Raw genomic sequence first — 20657 nt, forward strand, 5'->3', positions numbered from 1 at the left:
GTCTGTGACTGAGGCAGTCACAAGAGAGCTAGGGAAAGACTACGGCTGGCCAGTGGCGTTGATGGACCAGGGACAGGAGAACATCAGCACTGCCCGGCCGTCGGAAATCGGGTTTCCAGGCGTGTTGGAGGCACCGTGGTCAAGGGGACGGTGCAGAAGGAGCAGTGGCACAAGTGCTGCGGCTCCTGCCGGGGAAAGGCGGCACAGGGAGGATGACACCAGGAAGGCCGTAGGGGGATGGATGTTCAGAGAAGATCTCAGATGATTGCCTCCTCCTGGTTTGGATTTATCGTCAGCTTCTTAAATTCCTGTACCGTTCGCTCTGGCTCCTCCCCAGCAGGAGACAGCTCCTGGCAGACCTAACGGGAGGTCAGCCTGAGGCTGGGGATGAGGCTGTCCTCCCGGCGGCCCGAGGCTGGCCGCCTCGTTACGTTAGGAGACCCGGTGAACAACTCTCCGGGAATCCAGCTGCTGACAGTTTCGTCTCTTTTCCCAAAAAAAAACAGTACGAAGGAAATTCTTATCTGCAGAAGGCAGCTGCCAAAGAGTTCAGAAGCACACAGGCTATTTATTTAACGCTGGATATTCTCTTGACGGGAACCAGGCCGCGTGCCCCTCGGCAGGCCGCGGAGCAGCCCTGCCCGGGCCTGCCCAGCCGTGCGGTTACCGGAGGGAAGCGCGGGCCCGGGAGCCTTTCTGCGGCCTGGCTTCCCCGCTGCCCGCTGGCAGTGCTCCTGGCCGCCTGCTGGGCTGGGGGAGCCTCAGGGGAAGGGAGGGCGTCTTCATCGCTGAGGTGTTTTACCCAGCCGCTTTTACAACTTGCAAGAAGACAAACGCTTCCCAAAAAAAAAAAGATAAGCCAGAAGAGACTGAAAGTTCCAACGGCAGCAGGAGAAAAGTTAAAAAAAGGGAGCACTTTTTCACATGCTTTAGAATAACAGGTGTTGCTGAACTCGCTGCCATGGGGCCTCAGAGATTGGCACCACAAATGCCCTAAATCTCATTTAAGATCATTACATGGCACCGGCGGGCACGGACCAGACAGGAGCACCAGCTCTGCTGCCATGCCCAGAGCCCGGCCATGCGAGATGCCTGCGGGGGGTGGCACAGGGACGGCACAGGGACAGTGCGGGGACAGGGACGGCTGCTCCAGACATAAAGTTAAGAAGTTAAGAAGTGTTGTAACCACAAGCACGAACAGTGAAACTAGAGGTTAACACGGAACGGGAGATGGTTTTCACGGGGATGGGAAGCAGCTCACACCGCACGATCACGACGGCTTTGAGGCTGCTCAGCACCAGCTGTGAGTTTTTTGAAAAATTCTCAAGAGCTCCTGGTTTTCACACCATTTGGCAGCCTACCCCCCACAGAGCATTTTATTCATTTTGCACATGCTTTTATGATGTACTCAGCAATGCAAATAAGTAAGACATTTGTCAGGCATGCAGGCCTTTGTCTCAGTTTTCCCAAGACCTAATCTCCATTTAATCATTCTAGATGATCGAGACTGTTCTGTTTGAGTGTCAATACATGTAATTGTTTGCTGCTCAAAAGGCGCAGTGCCTAGACAGGTTGATAGGGTTCTGCTTGTGGTATTGATGTGGTATTGACCTGGTGTAGAAAGCAGTCTTAGCTTTAATTACAACAAGTAGCAGTCTTTATTTAAAGAGGCGCCGTCCAGCAGCAGTTCTGCTCTCAGCACTCCAGGTCATCCCCGAAGCTCGGAGGCAGAGCTGAACAAGGCTGGGCAGCTTTAAATCCCCTTCTTTTTAAAAGAGGTTTTTGCTGACAGTTTAAAAACTATGCAAAAGGAAGGAAAGCCGGAGCATAAAGCCGTGAAGTCTGAGCAGCATAGGGTGCAAACCCAGCACAGAGGAACATAAGCAACTGCAGAGCATCTTCAGCCTAATCTGTGTGGGTTCCTCTGAAAAACAGCCTCGGCAAGGAAGCCACGGGCAGCCGGCCTCAGACCAGGTACGTGAAGGCTGAATAGGGGTAAGTAAGCAGTGCAATCATGAAACACACCTGGCATGCCCCCTGCCCCCTTTGTCAGGCTCCATCTATGGCATCTCACAGCTCTTACAGAAAGGAGAAGGCAATACAGCTGCAGAAAAGAATTAAAAACTAACACAAACCCGGCCGACATCTTCGAGAACAGCAAAAGCTCCCTTCTCATATATGCAGAAAGCAGTCTCAACACCCCGGTTTCTATCTTGGTGTGCCAATTTCTTTTTCCTGCTGCATGACTCACACCTCAGAAGCATCATGATGGTTCAGTTAAATGCAGGTTGAATGCAAGGGCTTCCACGAGTCAGCAGGCAACAGTGGTCAACATAAAATATAAGGAAAATCCTTAATCATGCCAATGCTTCTCTTTTTTTCCTTCTTCCCACCCCTTTTAACTCTAATCATTGTCCTAGATTATGAAATTTTGATTTGCCAGAGTTGAATAAAGTTTTTTTTTTCATTGAAGTGATCTATTCTACACCCACTTTTTTAATATATTAAAGACAGCTAAAGGAATCTTACAGTTTGTATATGATAATCACTTCTTAACAAGTAAAAACAATGTCTGCGCAAGCCAGCCACTCATCTTTTTTCCAATTATGAAGGGTGGGAAGCGTTATGAAAAGAATGAGAGTAGTGGAGCATTTTATCCTCCTGTTATCTTTGCCAAAAAAAAGGAAGGAAATAAAAGGACGAGTGAATAATCCAATGGTTGTACTTCGTCGATCTTCTAGGTACCCAAGGTAACCAATATTGCTAAAGCTGTACTCATAATTATGTATGCAAAAAGTTATTTGCCAAAGTTTTTCCACAGAAATTAATATGAATTTGCTGCTTACAATTAAGAGTAAAAAAATAAAATTCTTTTGCATGGTAACAATGGTTATCCTGTAGAAGTCAATGAAAAGCTACCTGCAATGTTTCACATACCTTACAGACAAGTTACCCAAGAATGAATCACACGAAACACTTCTAGGGCCGAGATGCAAATTAAGGTGTTTTATCTAGACTTTCAGCTTTAATCAGCTGATGAGGAAAAAGTCACCGAGCTAGCATTCCCTACCGGTTCCCATTCTCAGGGAAAGAAAGAACCCCACACCCCAAGCGGGCAGTTTCCTGAGGCTGCTGGTGGGTTCCACCTGGGTGAGAAACCTGTGGGGTGGGAGCCCCAGGTCCGCCTGCCCTAGGGACCACGACTGGCAGCAGGGCCAGGACAGCAGGGACGGGCTCGGTGGCTGCGCCAGGGCCAGCTGCAGCATCCTCCCGCACAGCGCCCGATGTTCTGCTCTTCACTTACACAGAGCTGACTCCTGTGTTAGCATCAGTACCCACCCTGCTCTCCTCACCTGAGGGATCAACACAGAGGCCCCTCAACCTGCCGAAGCTCAAAGCAGCAGCAGCTCCTGTGCAGCAAGCCATTAAGCTGTGAATAAACGCCTTTTTGTGAGACAGCATCTCCTGTCCAAGAAAAATCCTTGCTTGCCTGAGTATTGCAGTTTGCAGGATACGTTGTTATACATTGGAATTTATATTTCTTTTTCTTGGCAAAAGCAAAAACATCAATGACATCATTTTCCTTAGAAGAATATAAACAGATCTGGGGTTATTTTATCAACTGATTCTGAATGCAAGTAGCATGCTCAACTGTCAAAACAAGTAATACATCAGGGAAATTCAAAGTGTATTTTAATCAAAACGATCCCAATTCCAAATATATAAACCAAATCATTAGTACAATTAGCATTGCATGATTTTTTATTTTTTTTAAGTCAGAGAACCACCTTTAAAAAGCTACCATTGTTTACCAGGTATTGGATTTAGTTTCAGTACTCCATGAAATATCATGGGGTGAAAAAGTACTACACATTTCAATACTTCATTTTAAAAAATCTAAATTTTATCAACAAAATTCAAGTTGGACCGTTGGATTAGAAGAGATGAGAACAAATAATTTTGCATCCTGAAGAGCAGTAACAGAAACAAACCCTACTGACCTAATACCCTTGCAGCATTAGCAAGACAAATAAGAAACATTCATCTTCCTGGAGAGAACCAAGATAATATTCCTGAGTGTGTATCATGGCTGCTCTCAAACACGAGTTACTGACCCCATAAATTCCAAAGACAGAGGATTACAATACAGCAGAAACAGACGCACAGGAGACCACAGGCTACGTGCCATGGTGCACAGCAACGTACAGCCAGACACAAGGTACAAAGTGAGAACTCCCTAGGAATCCAGAGTTTGATTGAACAGATTTCAATTCTCAAAGGCAAATCAAAGAAAAATTGTTAGCAATTTGGCTTTCCGTGTCATCTTCTTTAGATGTTTCGATATCTAACTTCCAACTTCAGGTTTCAGTTGTCACTTCAAAGCATTATGGTCTGGGAACTGCAATAAGAAGGAAAAATATAATTAGGCTATACACCTATTTTGACCATGCACCCTTCTTTTTTTTTTCCATAAATAGGATATGGTTTAGCATTAGATTGTCTTCATGTTCTGTACTGGCATATAAAAACACATGTAGTTACTGATACTAATTTTTGTTGGCTTTCCCTATCACCAATTAGAGAAAAGTAATAATTTCCTGATTGTACAGCACATCAAACTACTACACGTCTGTTAAAATCGGTGCGAGACTCAAATTTATATTTTACTCACCAATACCATCGTGTTCTCTCATACAGAGACAAAATTCTGTATTTCAAACATTTTTCAAATATTTTTCTAAATCTTTTTTGTGTACCTACCAACCAAGGTGGCAGAGGAAAATAAGTGCTGAACCCAGTTCTACCTTGGCCATTGACTCAGAGTTGACTCAAGGTCCACCAAAGACTAAACTCTGTCCTCTGCATCGCAAGGACTACTGAGGAGTCACCAAATCCACAGAACTGTGGATTTACAAGTAATTTGAATGTTACGTGAGGCTAGAATTACCAAGAGAACGGTTGCCGCATTTGTTCATTAACTTATTCCTGAGATTGGGCATAAATGATGAAAGAGCTCACGTGTTATTAGTGAGGAAGGCAAAGGATTAGAGAGGAAATTATTTTTAGAGTGATGGCACTAAGTCAACAACCAACTTACTGCAGCTTTCAGAGCCTGATCTAGGTCTTCCAGTAAATCTTCTTCATCTTCCAAACCAATGGACAGGCGAATTAATGTATCACTGATTCCAAGAGCTTCTCTATCTTCTTTAGGCACTGACGCATGAGTCATGATGGCTCTGGAAGAAGAATTAAAAGCAGCATTTTTTCTAAGACATTTTATTTTTATTGGCAAAGATCAATCAAATTGGTTACCTGCCAGCATTCCCTGTAATTCTATGAAAACTTTATACCTTTTATGTACAACCTGCTGGATAGCCATAGATTGAAAGAGATTTTATGATCAAATTATGCAAATTATGTCAACTGCAGTGAAGTCAGTGGCTTGTATCTCCCAGAGTTCCAGCACAGTATTTCCAAACCACAAATGATAAGTAAGAAGTGGATACTTAAGAATCTGGAACTGAAATAGGGAAAAAAATCACCTCTCTCTTCCTTCCAGATATATTTTAAATTTTCTGATATGGAGTATTTAAAAGCTCTATTTTAAGAATTTGGAGAAAGATCTACAGCATACAACATCCCGTATAAAATCCCATTACTTATTTTTAACTTCTAGTTTCTAAGATCACCCATCAAACTACACCACTTAAGATGAAGAGTTTATTTTCTCCAGCTATGGAGGATATATGGAAGTAGCTAAGCAGCTGTTTTCCCATGTGCTCAGGCACTGACATCCACCACTTGGCAATTACCTTTCAACAGCTTAAGTATTTAAAGATTTGCTATTATTCTAAAATGAGAAACTGAAATGATTTAGAATATGTTTAGTCATAACTTTCCATGTATTTTTTGACAAGCAAAATGTATTTCAGTAAAATAATCTAATTATATAAAAATCCTATTTTTAGCCATTTAACCTAGACAGTAGCAACCAAGTATTACTAAAATCCCCACAGTCTGCTTGACGTGAAGACAGACACCGTTCAGTGCAGCATACCGAATATGCCCTCTTGTGTAAGCTGCTAGAACGGCAGGGCTCTGCCCACACAAGTGGCATCAAATCCACTCAATTCTACTTATCCAAAACCACGCTGATTACTTGGGATTGTTACCATAATAATAAATTGCAGCTCAGTCTCCCAGCAAAACCAAGGAAGTGTGGAAAGTATTAGCAGTAGTACTGCTGAAAATAGTGTAAAAGCCTTGCTAAAATTTACAGTGCTTATGGAACAATTTGTTCAACAGATCCGAGAGCTATCCGGTAATTCCGGACGCAGCCAGTGGCACCATAAAGCAATTCTGAGGAAATGGAAAAGTGACCGTTGCTGAACCTGCCTTGATATTTATTTAAAATGCGGGTCTAGTTATAGCCAAGAGAGTTAGCCAAGAAGACAAAGACAAGCAGAGCAGCTCAGGCCATCTTTGCGCCCTTGCAGACGCTGCAGCTTCGCAGTGCTGTCCCTGGGCAGCTTCCAGGGGCTGCTCCTCTTCTGCTCCTACTAAAGCACTGCGTCCTTCTTACCTCTCCGCAGTAGGTTTGGAACAGCCTATTTACTGTAACTGGGTAGTGCCATTTGTGTGTGTGTATGGAGACTGCAAATGAATAAACACAGCTATGAGAAGCTGGTGCCGCACAACCACATTTCAGTACAGATGCTGGAAAGGCAGTGCAGAGCAGTTGAGCTTTGACAGGACAGAGGTACATACATTACTTAAACTACATGCACTTTTTCCTCCCCTATTGCTGTTTGTGTTTGCTGTTGAGATTTTTTAAAAGTGATTCTGGAGGAGTCCCACAGCAGGGAAGAATTGCACCCATCTGACGCCCACCTCGGCAGATGGGTGACTACAGCCAATATCCAGGCTGCGGGCAGGGAGCAGGGGAACCACCCAGGCTTGTCCACAGCGCCTGCAGCTGTGGAGACTTCTCTGCAACCACAGGTCTGCACGTTCACCTCACACCACTCTGACTCCTTCACCAGGGTGAAAACAAAGAGCTCCTCTCTCGTACTCCTAAGGAGGTCTCTACTTCTGCTCCAGCCAAAGCAAAAAACTGATTTTCACAAAAGTCACAGGCATTTCTGCAGCAGACACTGGCTTTTGTGTTGTACAACACAGTATTCTTGTATCTCAATTATATGCAATCTTAGCTTAGTACACTAGAAAATTTTAGAACTCCCATAAAAATAGACCAGGAACTCTTTTGTTACTCTGAAGCTTCTCTCGGACTGTTAAGATGAAGAATGACTTACGGATGCTCTGCTAGGCTCTCATATCCTCCCAGACTCTCAGCCAGTGCAAAAACCTGCAGGAAAACAGTAAACAGACGTTAACATAAAAAGTGTAAGGTTACGAATACTTAGAGACAGTGAAAGAACAAGGAAGTTCCATTTTTAGTACTTCTGATTTTTTTCTATTTTTTTCTACAGTAACTTTAGTATTTTAAAAGGTATCAGATATAGTAAGGGGAAAAAAGTATACATTTAGCAGTTAAGAGTTAATAAGATTTAAAATAAAGTATGCCTAACATGGCTCTAAAGAGATGCTAGTGCAAAACTGAAATTAAAACATACCCATGCTGAGCAAATACAACTTAGAATTAGTTCCTATATTGCACAGCATGGTCAGCAATGCAGGAAGAGCTGAAGGGAAAATAAACAACATCAGGGTGCAGAGGCTGCCTGGACACCACCAGAGCTTTCACTCTGGTCAGAGGAAGTATGGAGCAGGCTGAGCGAACAAAATAAGACCCAGATCCCCAAATTTTCAATTAATGTTTAAGTGATTATAACCTATTCACTATCCCTATTCACAGATGACCCCTATGCTTTTCAGAGCTGCCAAATGGCAGGTTTGTTTGGGTGGGGAGAGCGTCAGGGGCTGGAAATTAAGATTCTTCCCATAAGGCTGCACTGATTTTTCCACTTGTTCTTCCTTGGGTCTGAAGGCTAGTTTAGTGCTTTGAAAAACAGCTTAACTTCTCAGAGCCTAAAAGCACACGCCTGAGAAATGGCTGCTGTTAGTTAAGTGGTGTTTTTTAGCACTGATCTTTAAATTACAGGCATATACTTGCGGATGTCAAAAAGGCTCTCTAGAGAGTCAACTGCACGCAAATACGTACGCACAATTTCTCTGCTGTGAATGCATTTACTGCCCTCAACAATGCTCCTGTATCAACCTAGTGACGATGCGATGGCTAACGAAGTCAAAAGGGTGAATTGACCATATCGCATGGAATTATTCTGGAATGTACTTCATGGCGCTTGTTGCCAAAGATGGTTGATTTCATGCACGAGGACCACATGCTCTCTCAAGCAAAAGAATACTTTGTGGGAAAATCATATTTTTAGTATATCCATTTTTGGCCAATGGCATTAGCTGGCAAATAAGTAAAGCAGAGAGAAGGAAGTTCCAATTCATCTTGTCAATTATTACTGATTTGCTTTTCCAAGAGCAAAACAAAAACAATGCAGGAGCAGGATGCACACTAACCAGAGACACAGACCAGAAAACACAAGAAAGCATACAGGCAGAACTAGTGTATTACAAAGACAAAAGCAAAATTCCTATGGTTCAGGTAAAATAAACAACTGTTTTCCAAATTGAGGAACTCCCTCTTTGCTTCATGATCCATGTCATTTCTCAACGGCTTCTTCTCTTGACAAGTACTTTGAAATATTACAGCAGTATTACACCAGCCACAGCTTCTCTGCTTTCAAATGCTAGAGGTAATTGCAAAAGGCTGGTATGTCGGCTCTTTGTCAGAAGCAATGCCTGGGCTAACCTGGAAATGCTACACCATTCCGTGTAAACAGACACCTCAAATGAGCTGAAGCACCCTTTTCTTCCCTCTCATTAGTGTCCATTTATGCATAATCTATTATTTAGAGATGGTTACACCCAAAAGAAATTAGGAGCTTTAAAAGTACAGAGGAAGACTCTCCCTGTCCCAACAAAAATCACTTGCTTCCATCATCGCACTCAGAGAGACAGATTCAGTTCCCTTTAAGGCAGAGTGTATTTACTGTCATTTACCTTTAAATTATTGAGAAAGGCAGTAGCGTGTTCAAGATTTCCTTTAATGTAAAAGGTTATCATCCCGGGACAGCCAGTGCATTGCCGCTTGATCAGCTCATGCTGAGGGTGCGAAGGCAAGCCTGAAATTTGTAGGAATTGCTGTAAGTTAATTAACATCACATCAAAGAGTAAAGCAGCTCACCCTGAACTATATAAAAACATCCTTCAGCTGGAAAGGAATGCGAAGCCCATTGCCAAGGCAGACACCTAACTGAGAGTCATCAAACGTGAGGGGTGCGCAAGCGACACGTACTATTGCAGCACCCAAGTCCAGCCCCACTCCAGGACGCCACCCGCCCTGAAGCCTTGCCAACCTACCAGGGAAAATGACTTTCTCCACCCGGGAATCTGACTCAAGAAACCGAGCAACAGCTAATGCATTGTGGAAATGTTGATTCATCCGGATCTTCAGTGTCTTCAAACCACGGTTGCACAGGTAACAGTCAAAAGGAGACGGAACAGCTCCAAGAGCTGCAGAAAATGAAATACAAAGTTACACGTGAAAAAAAGAGGGCTTTATTTTTCAGTAAAACTAAATACAGTGCTAATTTCCCAAATTTCTTCCATAGAAGAACAAGACAAAGGGAAAGACGTCTGGTACGACCTGCCCTCCTCATCTCACACACATGGGAAGCCAATTAGAGGACTGAATTAACAAGCTGAAGACTCAAGGGTGAAATTTTTTTGGAATAATAAACCCTTGCTCCTTCTATTGTACACAGAACACTGTACAGAAATTTATTCATTACAATTAAGAGGCGGTAAAATTGTGTAAAATAACCTTAAGAGAGACTCAGTAAACAGTCATGTACCACGTAACTGCAGGTGCTGTACGTGGGAGAAATGTGAGCTGCTCTGCACCTGATGCTGTCTGCGTGTGCCACATCTCCCGCCCTGCTACATGACACGCAGAGCACGTACTTGCGTGCGTGCAACACGCTTCCTTCTGTGAGCCGGTATATTCAATTACATACATTTTAAGGTATTTCCTATATTGACTACTTACAGTTTTGTAAGAATTTGAGCCTTTCGTAGAGGTCATCACAGTTTACCGAAACAAGCCCCATTACAACATCACTGTGCCCTAAAAATGCAAGGAGAACGTAAGAACAAAGTTATCTGCTCCAGGGTTCTGGCACAAACCCCCTCTTTTTCTCCACCTCGGTGCTGAAATAGTCCCATTTTGGCAAGGCCCTTGACTCCTTCTCATTACCACAGCTGCCCTCCCTGCACCCTCACGTGAATCATAGGCAGATTTGTTTTTTCTGAGGTTCATGTTGGCGGTGTGCTTTGCTGCACGCTGCCCTCATGCCCCCAGGTGCCTACCAAACCCGCTGCAGCTAGCTGCCAGAAAGCAGGACTTTGTGGAGACATCGCTGAGTTCCTGTGGGGCAGCAGCAGACTGCTGTTTAATAAGAGCAAACCCCAGCCAGAAAGCTTCCACTTTTATCTGCACCACAAGCGGACGTGTGGTTACAGCGCAGCTACCGCAGCCGAGCTAGCTCTCAGTCTGGATTGTCTGGGAAACAACACAGTGAATGTGCTTTTGAACAGGCTCCAGCACTGCCATATAAACTCCCTTGAACTTCAATACAATTTCCGGCAGCTACCTTGTACGAAGCCTTGCATTTGGTTTTACAGCTGTGTGTATGAATGTGGCGCATTTCCAAACCCCACTTTCGGCTTTTTCTTGCCCTAGGTTGCTCCGTAAGACCAGCTGAACCTGGAGGGAGCCTGAGTTTGAAAAACACGACCTCATCTTGTGGATTTGTTCTCCTCATTAAGGCAAACCATCTGGGCACGATCACAGTGCAAACCGTGTTTGCACAACATCACTTGCCGGTGCCATTAGCAGCAAGTTGGCAATAGCTATGTGCAGATTTATCAGTAGCAAAAGGAGTTTAAAAGCTTCCATCAGACATGGAAGAGGTTCAAGAGGTGAATGCAGAAAGGCCCAACAGTAGCTGGAACGGCTTTTAAATAACCAGCCTGAGTCGTGTTGAATTCAAGCACCTACCGTTCATGTACTTGGTCGCAGAATACATGCAAATATCTGCCCCCAGGGACAACGGACGCTAAAATGAAATGAAAATAATAGGTTTGATTAAACTTATTTTTGCCCTCTGGTTCATTTCAAGCTATCCAGAAACACTGTGATCAAACACAGAAAGTAACACTAGAAAGAGAAACTAAGAGAAAAACACAAAAATCCTAACAAAAAAGACAAAAACTGAGATTGAAGAAAGACAGAATGTGCGACGGAAAGCAGCAGCACAGGAAGGCACTCGATTCACGGTAAGCACAATAAAAGAACCCACAATAAAACACGATTTGAAAACACTGGTCTAATTCTCACTGGCTTTAGTGAGGGAATAGAGTTATTTGAATGAAGTGAATGCAGCTAACACGCAGCATGTTCACACATGAAAAAAAATAGTTATATTGCTTAGCTGGGGCAGGGATAAGTAATGATGTTTAAAGTATATTTCCTTAAAAAGGGAAGGCCTCCATACAAATTGTGACATTTCAGAGTTCTCTGGATATCAGTATGGGTGATACTGCATTGAAAGAACAACTGAACACCTGCAGAGAGCACAAAGGGTTTGGTTTGCCAAGTCTCTCTTCTCTAAGGCACTCAGCTTTCCTCAGAGAAGCCTTTTTAAGGGGAGAGACAAACCAAGGTGATGGTGGGCAAGAAGTAATGAACAAACTTCTTTCTAAATTAGTCACTAAGTAAAGGACTTTGTGGTATAATATAAACTTATTAGAAGGACTGAAGAGGACTAATAAATTAAAGGGTGATAAAGCAAGCAGATTTAGAATGAAAGAACGCTGCTGTCAGCCTAAGCACGTAAGTCTACTCAAGGAACACGGATGATGTGCATTCCCAGCGCGCAGCCAAGAGGATGGTAGCATAAACACCAGTGCCTTTTACATTCAATATTACTATACAAATCACTCTAAAATTACGATTTTCTTAGTGCAGTGCATCAGCAGGAGTCTGGAGGAGTTTAAAGACATTACCTATTATGCTTACTAGACCTAATTACTACAACTCACTTTCTCTTAGGACCAGGCCAATAAAAGATACATTAACTAGCTCACATATCCAGATGCTCACTTTTCTTCTTTCACACGCATCTTTCAGAAATAAAATAATGGGAAAAAAACAGAAAGCCTTTGGTATCTGCAAGACAAACTCGAGTGCTGCTCTAGCTAAGCATTAACACCTTCTAAAAGGCTCTGTTAAGGACACTGAGTTCTCTGTAAATTATCAGAAACAGACACCTTTCCTTCTGTGCTCAAAAACAAGTCTCTCTTTAGACCTAAAATATAAGGGAATAGTTTGGTCTCCAGGGAAACACGCAGGGACATTTCTAGCCCATGTTAAGATGAACAAGACTTTGAAGTTTCTTATCTAGACGTAGTTTAAGAATTTTAAAAATTGCCTTTACTTCATGTATTCCGGTTATAAAAGCAGAAAAAAATTAAATCATAGAATCATAAAGGTTGGAAAAGACCTCCACGATCATCTGGTCCAACTGTCCCCCTACCAGCAATATTACGCACTAAATCGTGCCCCTAAATACCACATCCAACCTTTTCTTAAATGAGTTGTCTAAGGTCAAAATTACAAACTTAAGCCACACATTCATCAAAACATTGAAGAAAAAGGTAACTTTAACATCTCAAAGACACAGTCAATGTATTTTGCTTATTTTAACTTTTTTCTCCACTTCCTTTTTGGAATACCAGGTGGTACAGAACAGATCATGAACAGCACATGCAAAATAATCGGTAGAAAAAGGGCAAAGGTAGAAAACATTACACTACTTAAAATGGTCTGTTATGATTCCCATCAGTTAGATCTAAAAAATATGACTTCTGAATGACAGAGAAGCCTTTCTCCCAGTGGCTTAACTTACTTTCTTGATTGCCTAAATGTTTACTTAACCTCTAAATTATGCTGGTTTTGTCGGTATCATACTGGTATACGGCTAGCTATAAAATACTTTGCATGCCATCTTTGCTAATTTAGAGAGGAGCAGTGCACTGGTTGTATTCAGAGACAGGACAGGCGATTTACAACGTGCGTATCAAAACCACGGTTTGTTGGCAGTGGCTCCATTTTAAAAATGCGTCTTTGAATACACTGAAATACTGGGGTAATTATACACAAAGAAGGCACTTACCTGGAAATACGCAGACATAAAAGTGTTGTCTACTACCAGAAGAACATCCTTATGCTTATGTACAACATCTGCACAGCCCTGAATATCAATGACCTTCAGCGTGGGGTTTGTGGGCGTTTCAATCCAAACAAGCTGTAGTGATTCAACAATACAAAACATCAGTTCAGAGATACTACGGTGCTGGTACTATCTCTACTACATGTATACGTGCAATAATGCAGTGTGTAAAGCAAACCTTTCCTCTCTTTTATGTACTTTTAAGGGTGGCAGTCTAAAAAGCTACCAATGCATGAATATCCAGGCTTCTCTCTCCACACATAAACACAGGTTACTTTTCTCATCATTTATCATAATCGTCTGTATCACTCAGGATAATTTTCTTATCATCAGTTCCACCATCACAAATACTACATCTTTATTTTCAGAAATTAATTTAGAAGTCGTAAGGGCTTTGAAACATAACAGGAGCAGCTAGCACCATCCCAAAGCATTGGTTATTCATTTTCATATGACAACTGCTACTTCACTAACTACAGCTCTGGTCTGTGGTGGGGCCGCTGCAGCTGTGCCCCAGCCTCCTCCCGCAGAGGCCACCCCTGTGCCCTCTCCGCTGCCAAAACGTTGCCACATACACCCGATATATCAGTAGCACCAATAAAATTATTTAAGAACATTAAGCAATTAAGCTTAGCAATTTTTTTCTCTCCCCTACCTTGGTTTCTGGTGTGATTGCAGCTTCCAGGTGTTTCAATTTTGTACAGTCAACAAAAACTACATTTATACCCATTTTCATGGCTACTTGCCTGAAGTACCTGTTTGTACCTTTAAAAAAAAAGAAAAGGGAGAGAGATGGCACAAAGTGAAACGACTTCCCTAACTTTCCTTCACTGACCTCCAGTCTCTTGTATGCATCCACAGAAAGTCAGGAGTGTGCGGTTTTGTGCTATCCGCTACAAATGGCTGATTAGTATTATTTTATTTCTAAAACCTCTAAAGATTGCTGTGTTTTTAAACACGGAAAAATAATAGTGGGAATCACGCTGGTTATGAAGTACTTTCAACTAATAGCTGCTCAGTTTTGTTTTGTTTTTTGATTGGAAAACAAAACAGAAAATGAAATCCTTTTGCTGGCACCTGAGCACTCACAGTCACTGGGTGCTATTCTTCCAGCTCTTTGGTATGCACAGGGAAGCACTTGCAGTTTTTGCTTCAGTTCTCACCGACCCTGGATACAATGACAACTGTATTCCACCTTGTACTTTCAAGGTCTTCCTTCTTTTTAATAAACTTAATCAAAAATTTGGGAGAGGAAGAATCAAGGGGTAGACTCCAGATACTGTGCTTCTTATCATTCCATTAAATTAGCATGTAATGAGGAACCTAAAAAATTGATTATTCCTTCCTTTCTGTTCCTTTCTATTTCCTTTCTTTTCGAAGCCTTTCCCCAGAAAGCTTAAAGGACAAAAAACAGAAAAAAATCATTGACCACTAGATATGTAACATATTGACCACCTGGCAACACAGCCTGGATTAAAAATTAATTTGTTAGGTCTTTCTGCCAAGGTTATTCAACGTTTATTCACTTATGCAGAACGCCAGCTGCCATCTTGCCATAAAGGCATAGGATATGCTGGGTTAGATTCTGTCTGAGCACTGCGTGAATGATTTTTATTTTAGAAAATACTTGTATTTCTACAATAAACTATATACTGTCTTCTTTCTTGTGTTGTAGGGAGCTTATTCAAGCACAGGAAATTTTTGCATAGGCTGTGAACTCTACAAACACAACCCACAGAAAAGCTGCTTTGTAGTAGTCTTAGGTACTTTTAATAACAGCACACCACACAAAACGTTTGTCAGAAATGAGTGGTTACACCGAAGGAAGCCCTTCTAAAAATTACATCAGTGGCCTAGAATTCAGAGGCGTCCACTACCTCCAGCTCCTCCTCACGCATCCCAAAGCTCAGCATCTCTTCAGCACATCCCAGCCAATATACTTTCCAGCATGGCCCTTGAGAGCTTCTCAGGTTTTTTTTCTGTCCTTCTGACAACCTTGAATACCATGGACTCACTTGATTTAGCAGGCACACTACTGCCATCCTAACCAACGAGGCTTTTTACAATGAAATTCATCACTGCAAAACTGCTGTAGGCTGAGGCTTTAAAGAACGGGTGAACTGGTTTTGCTGGAAAACTGCACCTATGGGCCTTTTGGAAGTGAGGAACTGATAAAACGCTTTGACCAAATTACTTTGATTTACTGAGTTGTGCGGTGGGAGGGCTGGAACGAATGGAGCAGGCTGCTGAGTAGGGGTTTCTGCTGTCCTCACTCAGTTTGGTTCCACATGTACTTTGGAGAAGGGCTATCTGGCATGACAGATGGTAAAATAAATGCATGTGTTTCTGTTTGATGTGCACAGGCATACAGAACTGGCTGGCAAACAGCAGTCACTCCTAGCTGTGAGAAAGGTGGTTACTCTTGCTAAAAAGTTTTCGAGCTATTGCTTGGGAAAATGCTCCTTGTTGCTGGCCTCTCCGACCTTCCTTTGAAAACAAAGCAGATTTGATCTCTTTGTATCAAGGTTTCGAAATAGTTGGAGGGCAACGAAGGAAGATGACAAGCTTCACTGGTCTGTGAAATGCAAGAGTGGGGCAATGAGGACACCGACTGTTGCAGGGGGTCCTGGCAGACTTCCCTATTACAGACTTTTGGGTGGCATCGACCTTTTGAAGGATTTTGGAAGAGGTGGATGCACTTTGTTACTGGGGAGTTTTTTGGAGGAATGGCTCAAAAGATTTATGCAAGATCACAACCTACTAGTGGGCTGCCGTGTCACTTGCATTCGGAAGACATGGCCATGACGGACGTGAGTTGTGCATTCTGGGAAGCTGACAGAATAGAGCTGTTTAAACAGTCCAGCCAAAATGCAGGTTGGTAACGGATCAAGTCTGGGAAAGGAACAGTAGAAATAACAGAAGCTGGAAAGCTGTACTACGTTGGACTGAAGACAAACCTGTGGAAAGCTAGGGTATTGCTATTTTCCCCTCGTAATAGCATACATTACTAGTTAGCTACATTTCTGAAGCCTCCATATTTTTTCAAAGTTTGAATTTTGAAAGTTTTCTTCAGATTTTTTCAAAGTTTGAATTTCTACCACCAAACTCAGACAGGAGTGTTCTGTGTTCTCATGAAGTGAAAAGACATTTAAAAATAGTTAGATCAATTCGGAAAGTTCAGGAGAAACGCAAGTAGATACATTTAATCATTTGCACAATGAAGATCAAAAACACACTAGTGGTTTACTTACCTCCATAGACATCATCCATGCAGATAATTGTATCTCCTGCCTTCAACAGGTGAGTAATATTCAAAGTAGCAGCTAAGCCAGAAGCATAGGCTAAACCTAAAACCAGAGAAAAGTGGCAGACAGACCATATCTTAATATGATACAACCTTGTCAAACTTGCTTTTGCATTCTTTACTTTGCTTTTAAAGGAAACCTGTTCTGTCACTCTCACCTGTGCTATCTCACTCTCTAAGGAGATTCAATAAAAGCAGCAGGCCTGTTTTACACAAGGCGTAACCCACAAAGAACGCAGGTAACAACGGCTGCCTGCCTCACCCTCACGTCACCGAATTCAGTGCTGCTACACGAGGATGAGGTTAGCACAGGGAACACCGTGCTTTGGTTTAGCTAAGGCACTCGGTGCAGCAAGAAGCAAAGTCACGATACGGGGACCAGTGACTGAGCTGGCCCTCCTGAAGAAGCAGCTCTCGCCCGTTACCAGCAGACACCGGCTGTGAAAGCCTTGCTGCTGAAGGACGGCTGGTGACGATTCAGTGTCCTTGTCTCCCCAAGATACGTCTACTGTAGCCACCATCAAGAGATGCACGATATCCCTAAGGAACCTACTAACTACTCACAGTATTTAGCTCCATCTAGCGCAGCTACAGCCTTCTCCAGGCAGTTCCGGGTAGGGTTTCCACTCCGGCTGTATTCATAGCCCTGTTGTGAAAGCAAGAAAAAAATGCAACTTTAGAGAGAGCAGTGAGAAAGTTTTGGACAATAATAGTTCTAGGTTTCTTGGCAAGTCCTCGTTCTCAGCTCCGAGGTTACCCATCCACCTTTCCCAGTAACAGCGGGCTGGTTTTCAGCCCACGTCCAGCTCCTCACACAACATCCAGTTGGGATCCATCCCTCCTGTCAAGTTTACTTGTTGTTAAACTACGGCGAGCCATAGCAAGACGCTTATTTGAGCTTTACCTGAATTTATAACAGATATTGACACACTTTGCGTTGATTCATCCTGGAGCAAAACTCTCGGTTTGCTCTAAAGGGGTGTCTGGAGCTCAGCTGCGGTCGCCGGGCAGCCACCGCACCGCTGGCAAAGCCAAGGGCCAGGCGTTCAGCTGCTTCCAACTGCAGGGCCATGTCTCCGCAGAACTGGGAGAGCTGAGGCACATTTAACTTTCATGCAACTTTAAAAATAAAGCTTTAGTTAAGGAAAATCTAGGCTGCTGTTGATTGACGGGCTGTATCTCAATGATTAAAGAACTCAGAGAAAACAAATTCTCTATCCTTTGAGGAGAAGATGTGTTCTAGATAGCACCCGCTGATCCCTGACTATTCATCTCATCACAGCGATTATCTAAGTGGATGTTAATCACGTTGTTTAGAATTATCTACATGAGCCGGAAAGCCAATTATGCGCCCCAAACTGCACCGTGATGCCTCGGAGGCCCAGCCCCACCAAAGGAGGAGCGCCTTCCGCTCCAGGTGACCTCAGCGGAAGCCACCTGTGTCGCTCAGACCCAAATATTGGGTAGTTTGAGCCTGATCACATACCCCCCGAAATTAACTCTGGAATTACGGTGATGACTGGTGATCACCTGAGCAGCTGCCAGAAATGCTTCAGTACTCAAGACAAGAATTGAAATGCCTCCAAAGTGGTCTCCAAGCCCTTTGTGGACATCCCCGACCCGACGGTGGTTTCTAGGAGAACACTGAGGGACGACTCACATTGCTTGCCATGTTCTCCTACTTTTTCCACCTCCAGTCACTTCTGGAGAAAAGGCCTTGCTCTGACACAGTTCCTGTCAGAGCAACGTGCCCCATCTCCGTGATGCTCTGCTTGAAAGATGCAATAGTGCACTGCAAGTGCCAGTCTGTACCAGATAAAAAGCTCTCAAAAGCCCTAATGTTGCCCTGGCATGCAGTCATGCCGAGTTCCACGTTTCTGTGCAGCAGCTTTTATAGGAATACTGAAAAAGAAAGTAACAGGAAGATATATATTCATGCTGCATGGGTACACTTGTGGCATCAAGAACCTGGCCGAGCATCTTGGTATTTGCGTGCTTTCCGGATTTCTGTTTAATGACAACTTCACCACAGTCAGGAATCTCACCGAGCTTCCTGCAAGGCGGCCGCTGTATCATCAGCACGTGAAGGCAGCGCCGTGTGACTGCTGCTCCCCTGGTCGTCACAAAGCTATCTGCTCATAACTATGCAAACTGCGGTCTGGGGGAGAGATCCCGCAGGGCATCAAAGATCACAAGGCAAACTCCTACACTCCAAGCAGCAAAGCGTGACACCCAGACCCGCGGTTTGAACAAATACTGATTTATTTGCGTGTTGCAAATTTGTGTTATTTCCCTCGTACACGCACTGCGGCCATCGGAAACTTCACGATCGTTCGTTGCAAGCACTTCCAGCGCTTTACAAAACGCATCCCCAGACTGCTTATGGAGTATTTATTCCATCTGGAAGGACAATCGAAGCAATCTCTTACACAACCTGTGCAAACGAGAGGATGTGTTCCACCCAGCCCAGAGGGAAAGCGAACTATTGTTAGCATGCAGCCTGAACAAAGACCTGGGACCTCAAAGCGTCCGACAGCGGCCTGCCCGTGGGGCGGCTGCCAGCACCCTGCCTCCGCCTCTGCCTCCACCAACGCGAGGCCTGAGGGGTCACCGGGGCCGGGGGCTTCACCCGCGCTGCGGCAGCGACGGGTGTCCTGAGGCCCTTGGCGGGACAGCACGGGGCAGCACGGGACAGTACCGGGCAGGACGGCGTAGGACAGCGCAGGATGCTGCACAACAGCACAGGATAGCGCAAGACAGCACAGGAAAGCACAGGTTAGTGCAGGACAGAGCAGGATAGCACAGGATAGAGCAGGATAGAGCAGGACAGCACAGGATAGAGCAGGACAGCACAGGACACGCTTCATCTCAGGACCCAGCACGAGGCCAAGCCGCCTCTGGCTGTGGTGCCCGCCGCGGAGCAGGCTGATGGGGGCGGCCCGGCCTCCCGCAGGCCGGGGGTGCCCGCCGGGCCCCGGGGCAGCCCACGGGGGCCGCCCGGCCGCAGGGAAGGAAGCCCCGGCCCGGCCCGGCCCGGCGGGGACCGGCCCCACCTCACCGCGCCGCGCGTCGGAAGCCCCGGCCCCAGCGCCGCCGCCTTCCGCTTCCCGGCCCCGAGCCCCGGCCCGGCCCCGAGCCCCGAGCCCCGCCGGTCCCGTGCCGTGCCGTGCCGTGCCCCCCCGGCGGGGCTCGGCGGCGGCCGCACTCACCGCGTGCTGCCCGGGGGCCCGCTGCTTGAACGTGGTGGAGAGCGACAGCGGCGGCACCACGGCGCCCGAGCGCCACTGCTCGGGCTCCTGCCCGGCGTGGATGGCCTGCGTGGCGAAGTGCCCGAAGGGCGGCAGGAAGCCCCGCGCCGCGCCGCGCTCCATGGCCGAGCCCCGAGTGCCGCCGGCCCCGCACCGGCCCCGCCACCGCCCCGCCACCGGCACCGGCACCGCCCCGCGGGGGGCACGGCGCGGGCGGGGCCTCGCCGCAGCCCCGCATTGGCTCGGCCCGGCCCCGGCAGCGCCCCCGCCGCGGGGCAGGGCCGCGGCCCCCCCGGGCTCGGGCAGGGCCCCGCCATGAGGTCAGGGACGGCCCGGCCCGGCCCGGCACGGCCCCCCCGGCCGAAGCGGTGCCGCCGTGACGGGGAACCGGAGCCCCGCGGGGAAGGCGAAGCGTGACGGGGGCCGGGGAGCAAGCGGGGGTCACCGCCGTCCTGGGGCCCCCCGCCCCCGAGCTCAGAAGCCGTGTCGGTGCGGAGGCGCCTGTCCGACACCAAGCAGGTCACGCATCTCCTCAGGTCACGGAAAGCCGCGGAGAACCGTCCCTTCTGACCGTGCTGCCGAGAACAACGCGGTCAGAAGGGAGGCGCCAGGTCCCCGCGCACCCACCCCGTGCTGGGATCTGCGCTGCGGGCCCCACTGACCGGCCACCCGCGCTGTGCCCGGGCACGTGGCAGGGTCCAAAATTATTACTGTTTT

At 45.6% G+C, this 20657-nt stretch overlaps 1 protein-coding gene across 1 annotated transcript; it reads right to left on the reverse strand.

Annotated features, from left to right (window-relative positions):
• Positions 1–3578: 3578 nt before the first annotated feature.
• Positions 3579–20175, reverse strand: CTH (cystathionine gamma-lyase). Its single transcript, XM_080603349.1, has 12 exons — positions 19902–20175; positions 17257–17338; positions 16640–16735; positions 14044–14153; positions 13332–13463; positions 11156–11213; positions 10145–10222; positions 9457–9609; positions 9097–9218; positions 7314–7366; positions 5099–5237; positions 3579–4399 (listed from the first exon to the last, which is right to left on the reverse strand). Exons 1-12 carry the CDS (start codon positions 20061–20063, stop codon positions 4373–4375), a joined length of 1212 nt encoding a protein of 403 aa, XP_080459475.1. The 5' UTR covers positions 20064–20175; the 3' UTR covers positions 3579–4372.
• Positions 20176–20657: the final 482 nt, after the last annotated feature.

This window comes from Anser brachyrhynchus (assembly GCF_964034855.1).
Source record: "Anser brachyrhynchus genome assembly, chromosome: 8".
Classification (NCBI taxonomy): domain Eukaryota; kingdom Metazoa; phylum Chordata; class Aves; order Anseriformes; family Anatidae; genus Anser; species Anser brachyrhynchus.